Here is a 14,915-nt window from a genome sequence, read left to right on the forward strand (position 1 = left end):
CACAGGGAGGGTGCAACTTAGGTTAAACATATACAACAGCAGCCAGGGACACTGCTGTGGGTATAATCTCACAATGTTCAATCAGTTCTGTTCAGAGGGAATGATTGTAAATAAATATCCCAGGGAAGCACAAGTCTAACATGGAGGGGCCCAGCCCTGGGGATAATTTCCGGTCTGTTGCCTTGAGTGTACTGTCAAAGATGGACTCGTGTCAACCTAAATAATGCGCTAATCTTCTCCCTTCGGATAACTGGGCTTGTGCTTGTAACAAAGACATTTTAAGCTGCTTTTTTGCACACTGGTGAACTCTGCACTGTTGCTTTTGTCTGTGTACAGTTTGCAGCGTCTCGAGGAAAACCAGGAGAGGAAGCAGCTTTCCAATGAAAAGATGTTCAGTTGTAAAACCATTTCTTATTTTCTCCTCCTCTAATATTCTTCCTTTCTCCTCCTGCTCTTGTGGGCTGGTGATTCCTTCACATAATAATTACATTTTGCTCTAATTTTTCCTGTGTCTTTTTCTCTCCCCACTCCTAGACATGGATATGTAGAATAACTACCATTGTGGAAGGAAAAAAAGGAATACTATATTGGAGAAGAAGAAGGGAGTCATGTCCTTTGCAGGAAGATACTCGATACCTTCCACCTTGATTCTGCTTTTGCTCCTTTGGGGTGGAGAGAACGTTCAGGCACAGAGAGCAGGTAAGGAGGGGCGCTCTTTGTAATTGAATTGTAGACAAAGGAATTATTTTGTGCTTTTTTTGTTTTTTTCACGTGTTGTGGCGTGCAGATCAAAAATCTGAAATGGATGATACATGCCATTTTTTTAAAAAAAACCAACCATTTCTTATATAGAGTTTCAGTAATCCAGACAACAACCCTATAAGGAAAGGTAAAGGTTAAGGGACCCCTGACCATTAGGTCCAGTCGTGACCGACTCTGGGGTTGCGGCACTCATCTCGCTTTATTGGTTGAGGGAGCCGGCGTACAGCTTCCGGGTCATGTGGCCAGCATGACTAAGCCGCTTTTGGCGAACCAGAGCAGTGCACGGAAACATCGTTTACCTTCCCACTGGAGCGGTACCTATTTATCTACTTGCACTCGACGTGCTTTTGAACTGCTAGGTTGGCAGGAGCAGCGACCGAGCAATGGGAGCTCACCCCGTCGCGGGGATTCAAACTGCCGACCTTCTGATCGGCAAGCCCTAGGCTCTGTGGTTTAACCCACAGCACCACCCGCGTCCCAATAAGGTAGATCAACATTATTTATTACCTCTGTATTCTGGTGACTGGGGCAGAGACCTAGTGGCTTACCCAAGACCACTTGGCTAGTTCTTGGCCAAGGTGACAGGTGAACCAAGGACTTCTCAATTGGTAGGTCAGGTTGCAATCCCACGTACATTTACTTGGAAGTGAGTTCCGTTGAACCCAGTGGGAATTGCATTTAAAGAAAAATGCATAGCTACTACTCCACTGTAGATCTTGTAGGCAGCATGTAGGACTCTGTTAAACTTCTGGAAGAAAGAGGGGGATGTGCTGTTTTGATTAATTGTCGAATGATCTGATAAACACTTGTGATATTAGTCATAGATGTAAGATTGAGACAAACTGGCAGTAGGAATGAAATGCATGACAAAAAATGATTTGTGGTTAGGAATGCATGTGTTTGTTGAATACGTCCCTTGTTTCTGGTATGGAATCCCTGCATGTTGCAACAGCTTCTGGGGCCTATTCCATACTGCACTGTCAGTTCACACAGAAGACTGTCCTGGCCTCCTAAATCTTCCTGTTGCCCTCATGACTACTGAGATCATATCCTAGAACATGCTTCTCTGGAGCTATGCATTGCAAAAGTGCATTTATTTATTTATTTATTTATTGATTTATTTAATCATTTATAGCTTAAGATCAGTTAACCATAAAATTAGGAAAACTTCCTTAAAATACCCAGTTGAAATAATAAAAAGGAAGTCTTCACTGAGGATCAAAAGGGGATTGAATCTGTCTGATCACAGCTGGGAGGAAGTTCACAGAATTGGACCCGTAGTGATGAGATCCTGGTGGATATAAGATATGCAGAAGACCTCAGTGATTGGGTAGGGATTAAAAAAATCAGATGAGCCTTAAGGTATCAAGTTGCTAAGGGCCTTGAAAATTAATTCACAAAACTTGAACCTGGCCTAGTAGCATATCAGCAGCCAGTGCAAGTTTAATTTAGTCCAGTGAGTCCTTCAAGGACATTATGTTGGCTGAGCCTTTCTGAAGAATCTCTGCTAAACCTCCAAAGAAGCTCTTTGGAACATAGTTTGAAAGTCATTAGTCTAAAACTGCATTCATTCAGTGCATGAAAGCACTGACTTGGTCAAAGTTAAATGCTTTATTCAGGGATAATCATGTATGCTTTGAAATATGAGGTCAAGATGCCCTCATGCTCTCTCAAAATGGTGTCCTCGGTTTGATCCTTGACTCGCTCTTCACTGGCATGTAGCAACACTTCCTTACCAATTGAATTCTTCAGTTGTCAAAAAACTCAATCTCCAGTCCAGTGATTCACCCCCTTGTCAACACTTAGGTTTTGTTGTTTGTATATATATAACAAATCTTGTAAAACTTCTCACCACTGTAAAAGAAAGCATTTCTCCAGGCTGACAATAAATAAAATATAATGGTGCTTTTAAATGAGAACATGGAATGCCAACTGTTTGCTATTACTGTCTGTGAAGGCAGGTTTGAAGGCAGGCAACTCTTGATCTGCCAAAAAGTTCTTAAGCATGTTGAGTTAAAGGGGAATGGAAGGAGGGGGAACAGAGAGCAGTCTGTTAAGATTTCAAAAGAAAATAGTTGCCTCATAGACATGCAGACAGAGTAGGCGAAAGCACAGCAGCCACAACAGAGAGAGAAAAGAGAGAAAGTTTGCATAACAAAGCAAAATCTGTTTTCAGATCTGCTTTGGGCCTTACTAAACTCTAAGGACAGACTTGGTAATGGTTCTCCAAGGTGGAACATGTTCCGTGGAAGGCTGACCCGACATTCCCCCAAGCAGAAATTGCTATGATGAGCAGAAATGTCCCCAGATGTTGTGATGTTGGTGGCTGTCTTCTTCTACCATGTCTCAGGAGATACTCATTTTCCCCTTGCAGGTTGCAAGAACGTCCACTATGACCTCGTCTTCATCTTGGACACCTCCTCCAGCGTGGGGAAAGAAGACTTTGAGAAGGTCCGCCAGTGGGTGGCTAATCTGGTAGACACGTTTGAGATCGGACCAGACAAAACCCGGGTTGGTGTTGTCCGCTATAGCGACAGACCAACTACTGAATTTGAGCTTGGGAAATATCGGACTCGGGAGGAGATCAAAGAAGCTGCAAGGAATATCAAATACTACGGGGGCAATACAAATACTGGTGATGCCCTACGGTACATCAACACATACAGCTTTTCCACGGAGGCTGGTGGGAGGCCAAGTGACCGCGCCATCAAAAAAGTGGCTATTCTTCTGACGGATGGCCGGAGCCAGGATTATGTCTTGGATCCAGCCACTGCAGCTCATAAAGCGGGCATAAGGATCTTTGCTGTAGGGGTTGGTGAGGCCCTCAAAGAAGAGCTGGATGAAATTGCTTCAGAGCCCAAGTCTGCCCATGTGTTCCATGTCTCAGATTACAATGCTATTGACAAGATACGTGGGAAACTGAGGAGAAGACTTTGTGAAAGTAAGTAAGAAAGCCATTTCTTTGGCACAAAGGTATTCACAGCAAATCTTCTATGGGTTTGGAGAGCTATGGCTTCATTAGATGTGGTAAAATGAAGGTACTGTGAAGTCCCACCACATGTCAGGTTTAGATTAAGAATGAATAATTTTATGTAGAATGTTTTAACATGTACTCTTTCTATCTTAGCATTCTACTTGAATTTAAGTCAATGGATGTGGCCTTGGACCCATGCTCTCATGTGGACCTGATGGAATTATAATTAGCAATGTACACAGCATGTGACTATTTCATATGTGATGATGCCATCACACATGAGCTTTTCTTCACTCAATGTGACTTGTAAGATTGAAAGAGAGATGATGTGTTCACTTAAAGGCACCTAGGGGAGTTAGGGGATAGTAGCCTGATATCTAGAGATCTCTGTTGGGCGGAAGGCCTACAGTTTAGTGGTTGAACATCTGCACTGCATGCAGAAGGTCTCAGGTTCAATCTGTGGTATCTCCAGGTAGGACAGGGAAAACCTTTTGCTGGAAGCTCTGGAAAGCTTCTGCCAGTCAGTATTGGTAATACTGAGATAAATGGACCAATTATCTGACTTGATAAAAAGCAGACTGCACATTATGATAAGGCCATTATGGAGACAGCCTCCAGCATATGATAGAAAGCAGCTTTTCACATTTAAATTTTATTTTAATTGAAAAGCTTCACACACACACACACACACACACACACACACCATTAAATAGACCACAGGAATCTCCCAAATGCTTTGGATTTTGCATCTGAGGGCTTGTCCCCAGAGCAGTCTTTGGCCTTCCACATATTGCTAGACTCCAATTCCCATAAGCCCCAGCCAGCATGGCCAATGGTCAGGGATGATTGGAATTGCAGTCCAGCAATGTCTGGAGGGCTAAATATTTCCATACCTGATGTACAGCTGTCTTCCATTGAGTTAAGTTGAGTATTGTCTACCCTAACTGGCAGTGGTTTTCCAGAGTTTGAGATCTCCAGTCCTTTCTTCAGATGTCAGGGATTGAACCTAGGACGATCTGCATGCCAACCAGATGCTCTATCACTGAACTTCTGCCCTTCTCTGTGTGTGAGGTGTCCCTGCTGATTTAGACCTTTCTGTGTGCTCTCTTAGAAGTTTCAGAAATATGCTCCTTGGACGTCTTCATACAGACGAATCAGGCAAGGTCTTGTCATAGGATTCAGCAGACTTTCGGTCTTGGGCAGTTGTCAGTTCTCAGAGAGCTGAGAGGCTAGAAGATGTTTAAGGCAGACATAGGAAACAAATGTGGCTGAGGTTCAATTTACACATTGGGCAAAATCTTACCATTCTTTCCTCTGCATTCCTGTATTCTGAGCTGCCTGGGCAGGCTGAGAATCTGACTAGAGGAAGTGTGACAGAGAGAAGTTGTTAATAGCTCTTCCCCTTTTAAACCTTCCCAGCAAAATCCCCCTCTCTAAGCTGATGGGGAGAAGATACAGGGACTCCATCTCAACAATGCAGAAATCTGGGTAAGCCTTTGGAATGCATTGCAGCAATGCATTCTAAAATAGCTGGATATCAAAACCTCGTTGTGATTTACATGTGCTTAACACAGAGACGTGGTCATTAAAGTAGCTCAGGTTGCGCTGGCTGGCTAAGAATATTCCTTTCTCCTCTTGGTGGTGCAGCACACTGCTTGTTTTGGAACCAGCCGGTTATTTATTCTAGCTGAAATTGCAGGGTTAGTGTCCCAAACTCCCCTGACATCAAGGTGTTCCACTCAAAAGGCTGGATTTCCTGCTTTCAGCCTACAGTATGATCATCTTCAGGTTTTAACGTTGAAATGTCCTCTGGTGTAGTCGGGTTGATGCATCCAATCAGGGGCATACAAAGGGAGGGCACCGCTCGCATGGTGTCTGTACGGGCTGCTGCATATGCGCAGTCCGTACGGGATGCCATGCATGCACCGCCGAATGGTTTGCCCCGCCCCTTGGCATCCCGCTCCAGGTGCCGGAGAGGATTCCTCCACCACTGCATCCAATTGATGGCTGGTCCATCATGGTTCCATGGGCGTCACAAGTTACTTTTGTTTGATGAAAATTCATTTCGTCACTCCTGGTCTGTGCTTGCAAATTCATACCTTGGAAGGAAGAGCTGAGATTTGACTTCTTGAGAATCTTACCCTGTATGTCAAGAGAAGACCATTTCCTTCCAAACTGATAAGTGCACGGTCACTAGCAAACAAGTTGTTTATTGAGCATTCATGCTGAATTGTTTGCTGGGAGGTAGTATGCCATTGCATCAAGTAAGTATTATCCCACACTTTCCAGGGCAGGTTTCCCTTTCCTTATTGCAAAGTCTGGTTTGTCTGTGTGAGAATATGTTTCTGTGTGAGAGCTGCAAGTCAACTTTGATTTTGAAACCTCAATTTACCTGTTTGTGACTGAATCCCACTGGAAACAGTGGCAGTTTAGAAGCACACTGTGAACTATAGCGAAAACTATGGCTTTCTGCAAAGAATCCTGGGAACCGTAGTTCATTGAGAGGGGTGAGGGTTGTTGACAACTACAATTCCCAGCACCTTGAACCAACTACAGTTCCAATGGTGCTTTGGGGGAAACCATGAATCTTAAAGTGGTATAAGGGTGCTTTAGATGATATAATGCAGATATGAACAAGGAATGATAGTTTATGGGTTAGTGAAACCTTCTGCTCCATTCATTCATGACACCCTTCCAGAGAATGATGTCTCTCTTGGGCTGACTGGCTTCCTTCTCTTTCCATAGTTCCACTCCCAGTTTCAGAGTTCTTGCAATGTCACAAATTGTGATTCCCCCCCCCCCAGCTCTGCATACTTTTCAGCCCCCTCAGTGTCACTCATGAAGCCATAAAATCCCACACAAAACCAGAATGGTCCAAAATCTTTGTCTGTCTCGCGGGTCCCAAAATGGCTTTTCCTTGACCGTATCTCATTTCAACCCTCCAGGAGCTTTGCAGTTTTATGAATGCTTTCTCATTTTAGCTGAATTCCTGAGGGCTCGACAGGAATCTGGAGAGTGAATTGAGGCTCTACAGTTTCACTCTCCCAGATGTGTTCATGTACCACAGGCAATGTGGCAGAGCGAAACATGTCCTTTAGTTTGTCCTGTTCAGCTGGAATGGGACTCAGTTCAGCTGACCATGTGGCCCAATTCTCATGTTCATTTCTGGTCATCAAGCCAATGCAGTCTCTGTGATTGTTGGGAACCTATTGACATGCTGTTCACTGCTTTCAATGGTCTGTTGACCAAAAGGCAATATATAAATAAGCCATAGCATAATATTCAATGTCAGGATCATAGTAGCAGCGATAGCTAGAAGCAAGCTTTGTGGGGCTCCTACCAGTGGGCCAACAAAATTTTATTCTGAGCATGGGGTTGTTCCTAGAATTGTTCCTCTGATGTTAACTTGAAAAAGGAACTAAAATCGCTGATTCTCCCGGTTTTGCCTTTACGTGGCATTCTTAAAGTGTGTGCTTACTTGAAAGTACCAAACCGATAGCTGATCCCAGGATACACCAGGCTCTTGTGAGTTTTGTTTGCTCATTGCCAGAGGGCTAGTTTGCTTCCCTTTTTATAGCTCCAATGAGAGGAGGATTTATTTTTGTGTGTGCAAAATGGGATTTGTCCTTCCACAAAATGCAAACATAACCTAGAAACCGGGGTCACATTGGTCACCAACCCTGCTATTCATGATGGGTGGGTCAGTGAGCTACTGAGTCAAGAATTTGTCCCCATCTCAGGATGTCTTACTGCAGATGTTCAGCTTTTTTGTTAGGGAAGGGAAACAGAGGACAGCATTTGTTCTTCCCATCTCATGGGAGTGGTACCATCATCTAAGTATGTAGCTTCCAATGGAATTTTGTAAAAGCTGAACTCCAAAATGTAGCTTCCTATTAATGGGCAGAACTGGTCAACTAGTATTTGGGATGTCCTGGACTTGTAGGCTTTTTTGGGGGGAGGAAACCTAATGGCACCTTGTATACTGCCATCAGCTCCTTAGGGAGATAAAAACCAAATAAAACAATTATTTTCTGGTTGTAAAGCTTTTTGTTTTTTTCTATAGGATCATGCAAATGCAGCCCCCCCCCCCAAAAAAAATACACACCAGCTAACACAGCAATTGAAATAGTACAATACTCACAACCTCTGCATCCCCATTTCATTCTGCGGTATCCATAAATACATCCCAACATAGGAGCTGACTCCTGGAGGGTCAAGGTCGCTTTGGTCAAATATAAAATATTTGAAGAGGTCAGCCTCCCTCCAAGGTTTATGGGCATTTCCATTCAATTTTGTGGATGTGCTGCATCATGTGATTGATTGTGTGGGGCTGGGCTGGCTTAGCCCCCAATATTTTGGTCAAGTTGGCACCCCTGCACTCCAATACCAGTTGAGCATTCTCCCAGATCCAGCATAGCAGTATGTGGCTACTAGATTGCATTAAGCTGGATGATTATGACGACAACAACAACAACACCACCACCACCAACAACAACAACAACAATTTATTATTTATACCCCGCCCATCTGGCTGGGTTTCCCCAGCCACTCTGGGCAGCTTCCAACGGAACACTAAAATACAATAACCTATTAAACATTAAAAGCTTCCCTAAACAGGGCTGCCTTCAAATGTCTTCTAAAAGTTTGGTACTTATTTTTGTAGTCACAAAGTGCAGGAGATATGCAGGAAAATATGATCCAGGTCACATTTAAGAGCAAACTTGCCTAGTTTGCACTTTTCAAAACAAATGTGAACTGAAACATCACTATCCTTCAGAATTTTCACTTCTGAGAATTTTGCAATTCAGTCTCCCAGCCAAATCATGTGTCCAAAAAGCATGTACTAGGGTAAAGGGTATTCATGAAGGAACATAGCAATGTCAATAACATGCAAAAGTGCATTGTATAAGATGAAACAGTTGTGCAGAAATGTGTATATTAGGGGAAATTGCATGCAAAAATGTGTATATTAGGATTCGCCATAGAAAGCTGATGAATCCTCAGAAGGATTTCAAAAAAATAGTATTTTTTATTGAATTTATATACCGCCCTGTACTCCCAGGTCTCAGGGCAGTTCACAGGATAAAAAGAAAAAGAATTTTGCAAACTGATGTAGAGAACCAAACTTAAGATTTGGGGATGAAAACTTAAACTGAGAGAAATCCAAATTGACAGATTTGTCTATCCCTAGTCACAAAGCGGAACTTGGCTGGCATCTGTCTGTCTCGGGAGAAAATGGAAGACTGCCCCTTTGGAGATAAAAAAAGTTAGCTGATGTCATTCTGCTTTTGATGAAGCCCAGCTCCCCTTTGGACTGCAGCTTTCTAATGGAACTTTCCAATTCTACATTCTCTTTTAACCAAACATCTAACGGATGTCACTTCCCCTGAAATTTTGATTCTTACATCTGACTTCCCTTCCCACCTTCCAGACTCTTGGTGAGGGGAGGAAGAGTACTGCTCAAGTCTAGACATGTAATTCTGTCTCTTTGATTACTTAAGCAGCTGTAGCGAATCGATGCCTCCCAGGAACAGAGGTTATAGTGGAGTGGGTGGAAGCGTCCACTGCTGATTAGAAGGCAAGGCATGGGGCCGTGGAGATGACTGGCAACAAGCTGAAAACTTTGCTTGCGCATAAGGCTGCAGAGGGGCAATGTGGTTTGAGAATCTGCCAAGTTGTGTTTCGTAGCAATATGTGCAGTGGAAAGCACTGAGACGGAGTAAGGGTTTTGCATATCACTCCTGGCTTCTCCAAGGGCTGAATACAAAGATGCTCCACTAATGCAAATTCCCTGTTTCACTATTATTATTATTATTATTATTATTATTATTATTATTATTATTATTATTATTATTTTATTAAAAATCCTTCCTTTGCAAAGTTCCTTGGGATTTTCAAAGTGTAGTTAGGTATGCTAATGAAAGGAATGCCAGCAATAGAAGGAACAACGCTGAGCAGAGAAAACCGGGAGGTGATATGATAGGTAAAGGTAAAGGGACCCCTGACCGTTAGGTCCAGTCGTGGCCGACTCTGGGGTTGTGGCACTCATCTTGCTTTATTGGCCGAGGGGGCCGGCGTACAGCTTCTGGGTCATGTGGCCATCATGACACTAAGCTGCTTCTGGCGAACCAGAGCAGTGCACGGAAATGCCGTTTACCTTCCCGCTGGAATGGTACCTATTTATCTACTTGCACTTTTGATGTGCTTTCGAACTGCTAGGTTGGCAGGAGCAGGGACCAAGCGACAGGAGCTCACCCCGTCGTGGGGATTCGAACTGCCGACCTTCTAATTAGCAAGTCCTAGGCTCTGTGGTTTAACCCACAGCGCCACCCACGTCCCTTAAAGGTGATATGATAATCGCCTTTAAATATCTAAAGGACTGTCACATGGGAGGTGTGTAAACTTGTTTTCTGCTGCTCCAGAGAGTAGGACCCAAACCAATGGATTCAAATTGCAAGAAAGGAGATTCTGACTAAGTATTAGGAAGGACTTTCCGACAGCAAGGGCTGCTTAGCTGTGGAACGGACTCCCTTGGAAGGTCATGGACTCTTAGGACCCAGGGAAGCTGCATATGGAGGAAGAAGAACATCTTCTGCAGAAGGTCCCCAGTTTAATACTTGGGCTCTCCAGATAGGACTGGGAGAGACCTCTGTCTGAAACCCTGGAGAACCACTGCCAGCCACTGTGTACAGTACTGATTGGACAAATGGTTTGACACAGTATGAGGCAGCTTCCTGTTTTCCTACTGAAGAGAATCCTAGAGTCGGAGAGAGCTTCGTGGAGCAGCTAGTCAAGCCCTCTGATGTAAGCAACGTTAGAGATTTCCAAAACAGATGGTTGTCCCCCTAGGGTCTAGAGTAGGGAGAACTTACTCTAGGTGAGCTTACCCTCCAATATTTCTCCAATGTAAATAGGGATGTCCCATTCCATAATGATAATTTTACTATTTATACCCCACACATCTTACCTGGTTGCCCCAGCCAGTCTAGATAACTTCCAACATATATAAAAACATAATAAAATATTAAACTTTTTTTTTAAAAAAAACAACCTTTCCTATACAGGATTGCCTTCAGACAGTTCAGGGGTTGGATAACTCCATACCCTCCAACATTTCTTCATTGAAAATAGGAACGTCCCACCATACCCTCCAACATTTCTCCTATGAAAATAGGGACATCCTAAGGAAAAATGGGACATTCCAGGATCATATCAGAAACAGAATGGCTTCTCTAAATCAGGGGCGTCCCTGGAAAATAAGGGCACTTGGAAAGTCTGGGTGAGTAGTTTAGATATCTGATGGGAACTGTTCTGAGACTAGAAGGAAACTAGGTGTGCTGGGATCGTGGGAATGGGCAAAAGTGCCGCCTGCCCACCAAATAACCAGCATGTTGCCACCTATCCTAGTTGTTGTTGTTGCTTTACATGACCTCAATACCTCAAGGACTGCCTCTCTCCATATGAGCCAACCTGGACCTTGTGATCATCTCCTGAAGCCCTTCTTTGTGTGCTTCCTCTGCTAGAGATCCAGAGGGTGGTAACACAAGGATGGGCCTTATCTGCGGTGGCTCCCCTCTCTGGGAATGCTCTCCCCAAGAAGGCTTACCTGGCGCCTTCATTGCATATATTTCGGTGTCAGGCAAAAACGTTACTCTTCAATCTGGCCTTGTACTGCTTAAACCTTCTATGACCTTTGAAATGTGATTGTGGGAGGGGGTTGGTTATTGGTTAGTATTTGTATTTACAGAGGTACCTTGGGTTACATATGCTTCAGGTTACATACGCTTCAGGTTACAGACTCCACTAACCCTGAAATAGTACCTTGGGTTAAGAACTTTGCTTCAGGATGAGAACAGAAATCGTGCTCCGGTGGCACAGCAGCAGCAGGAGGCCCCATTATCTAAAGTGGTGCTTCAGGTTAAGAACAGTTTCAGGTTAAGAACGGACCTCCGGAACGAATTAAGTACTTAACCCAAGGTACCACTGTATTTATTATGTATTTTTGTGTGCTCGTTTCTATTTTTATGTTGTAAACTGACCTATGATCTTCAGGTGAAGGGTGATATGCAAGTTTAATTAATAATATAGTGGTACCTCAGGTTACATATACTTCAGGTTACTTACACTTCAGGTTACAGATTCCGCTAACCCATAAATAGTACATCGGGTTAAGAACTTTGCTTCAGGATGAGAACAGAAATCAGTTTCAGGTTAAGAACGGACCTCCAGAACGAATTAAGTACTTACCCGAGGTACCACTGTAGTAATAATAATTAATGGGGTATCTCCTTCCTGTAAAATGTCACTAAAATGATATGTAGCAGGGTACCCTATTACAGGTCACTAGAGCAAACTGACAGTCTCAACAACCTGGGATACAAATGTGCACATTGTTGTTGTTTTGACATGGTTGGTTGTAGGGAATCAGAGATACACTGGTACGTTGGTTCTCGAACTGAATCCGTTCCAGGAGTCCATTCAACTTCTGAAATGGTTCGAAAACCAAGGCGCAGCTTCCGATTGGCTGCAGGAGCTTTACTGCAGCCAATCGGAAGCTGAAGAATCCATGTCGGACATTCAGCTTCTGAAAAACATTCACAAACCGGAACACTCACTTCCGGGGTTGCACTGTTCAGGAGCCAAGGTACCATTGTCATGAATTTGGTATGCTGTGCCACATGGGTGCATTTTCAAAAGGGTGTTCCATATTGTGAGGCTGGATAGGTTGCAGAGAAATGAAGGAAATAATTCCCATATACAGTGGTGCCTCGCAAGACGAAATTAATTCGTTCCGCGAGTTTTGTCGTCTTGCGATTTTTTTCGTCTTGCGAAGCACGGTGTCAGAAAAGTTTTGGAAAAGCTTCAAAAATCATCAAAGTCTTCAAAAACCTCAAAAAAGTCTACCACACGGTGTGCTATGAGTTGCTCCTCGAAGTCAAGTCGCAACTGTATTAACGGTGTTAAGAAAAAGGAAACAAACTTGCAAGACGTTTCCGTCTTGCGAAGCAAGCCCATAGGGAAAATCGTCTTGCGAAGCAGCTCAAAAAACAGAAAACCCTTTCGTTTTGCGAGTTTTCCGTCTTGCGAGGCATTCGTCTTGCGAGATACCACTGTAATTGAACAGCTGATGTTATGATGCTAGGCACCCAACAGTGAGCCAACAGTGTGACGCGGCAGCTAAAAAAGCCAATGCAATTCTGGGCCTCATCAATAGGAGTATAGCATCTAGATCAAGGGAAGTAATAGTGCCACTGTATTCTGCTCTGGTCAGACCTCACCTGGAGTACTGTGTCCAGTTCTGGGCACCACAGTTCAAGAAGGACACTGACAAACTGGAACGTGTGCAGAGGAGGGCAACCAAAATGGTCAAAGGCCTGGAAACGATGCCTTATGAGGAACGGCTAAGGGAGCTGGGCATGTTTAGCCTGGAGAAGAGGAGGTTAAGGGGTGATATGATAGCCATGTTCAAATATATAAAAGGATGTCACATAGAGGAGGGAGAAAGGTTGTTTTCTGCTGCTCCAGAGAAGCGGACACGGAGCAATGGATCCAAACTACAAGAAAGAAGATTCCACCTAAACATTAGGAAGAACTTCCTGACAGTAAGAGCTGTTCGACAGTGGAATTTGCTGCCAAGGAGTGTGGTGGAGTCTCCTACTTTGGAGGTCTTTAAGCAGAGGCTTGACAACCATATGTCAGGAGTGCTCTGATGGTGTTTCCTGCTTGGCAGGGGGTTGGACTCGATGGCCCTTGTGGTCTCTTCCAACTCTATGATTCTATGATTCTATGATTCTATGATTCTATGATTCACCCAGTTCATCAAATGGGTGCTATTCCCCTCACACCCAAGAAAATATGTTTAACGTATAAGTAGCATGGTTGAAAAGGGATGCGGGTGGCGCTGTGAGTTAAACCACAGAGCCTAGGACTTGCCGATCAGAAGGTCGGCGGTTCGAATCCCCGCGACGGGGTGAGCTCCCATTGCTCGGTCCCTGTTCCTGCCAACCTAGCAGTTCGAAAGCACGTCAAAGTGCAAGTAGATAAATAGGTACCGCTCCGGCATTTCCGTGCGCTGCTCTGGTTCGCCAGAAGCGGCTTAGTCATGCTGGCCACATGACCCGGAAGCTGTACGCCGGCTCCCTCGGCCAATAAAGCGAGATGAGTGCCGCAACCCCAGAGTCGGCCACAACTGGACCTAATGGTCAGGGGTCCCTTTACCTTTAGCATGGTTGAAAAGACACTACTTGCCCCTCTTATATTTATTCTTTTGCTTTTCTACCTCCCCCCCCTCTCTCAATATGTGAAATAACCATAAACGGGGATCTGATACAAATATGGAATCTGAGAAATTGCATTAGTGAGCTGCAGTGACATCTGCTGGATGTTTTTTTTAAAAAAAATAAAAAATAAAAAATAAATTAGGATTCTTTCCGAGCAAATTCCAGTAAACAACCATGTAATGCTGCACGACAAATCAGAAGGCCTTTTCAATAAATCATCTTGATTACTTTTAATCGAGGAAGTGTATGTGCAGCCCAAATGACTGTAAAAATCGCTCTTCTATACCAGAACAGCTGTGCAATACTGGGCTTTGAGGCGCTCAGCCTTTTAAGACGGCAACAGGGTTTGACTGAATTTAAAAAAAAAATGATTTGAAAACAATTATGTGACAAATTTGCATGGCTTTCAGCACCCATTGAACAAGACATACTGTACATTTGGATGTGAAGGACCCAAGAAGATCAGGCCACTTATTTGAAACTAGAACCAGTGCATCAACTACCCTTTGAAAAAGGTCATCGTTCCTATCTATTCTCACCACGCTAAAAGCCAAATGGCCAATTTCAGAAAGTGGACTAAAAAATAACAATTTCTACCCAGCTCCAGTGTCTGGCATGCAGTTCATCTCTTACCATTTGCCAGAACAAAGATCAATGGGTTTAAAGTACCCCAGGGCTCTGCCTGTCCCTTCACAGACTCGCCAGGCTTTCATGGCTGGCCCTATGCCCCATCTCTTCCACCCTGGACTGGGTGCAAAGCCAATCCTAACCCCCAGCCCATCAGCACACAGCACAGATCAGGCCAAGGGATAGTGCAGTCCTCATCTGTCCTGCAGATGATCAGCTGACCACCATTCTCTGCACGATTTTCCAGACTTGTTTGCGGAAGTGCTTTTATA

At 44.0% G+C, this 14,915-nt stretch overlaps 1 protein-coding gene across 1 annotated transcript in view; it reads left to right on the top strand.

Annotated features, from left to right (window-relative positions):
- The window catches only part of COL22A1 (collagen type XXII alpha 1 chain), a 185,145-nt gene that overhangs the window by 21,328 nt on the left and 148,902 nt on the right, over positions 1-14,915 (top strand). The window contains exons 2-3 of the mRNA XM_083516504.1: positions 535-699; positions 3,137-3,703. Coding sequence (XP_083372630.1) covers positions 609-699; positions 3,137-3,703 — 658 coding nt within the window. The 5' untranslated portion in view covers positions 535-608. The remainder of the gene's footprint in view (positions 1-534; positions 700-3,136; positions 3,704-14,915) is intronic.

The sequence above is a fragment of the Podarcis liolepis genome, assembly GCF_965112155.1.
Source record: "Podarcis liolepis genome assembly, chromosome: 8".
Taxonomy (NCBI): Eukaryota; Metazoa; Chordata; class Lepidosauria; order Squamata; family Lacertidae; genus Podarcis; species Podarcis liolepis.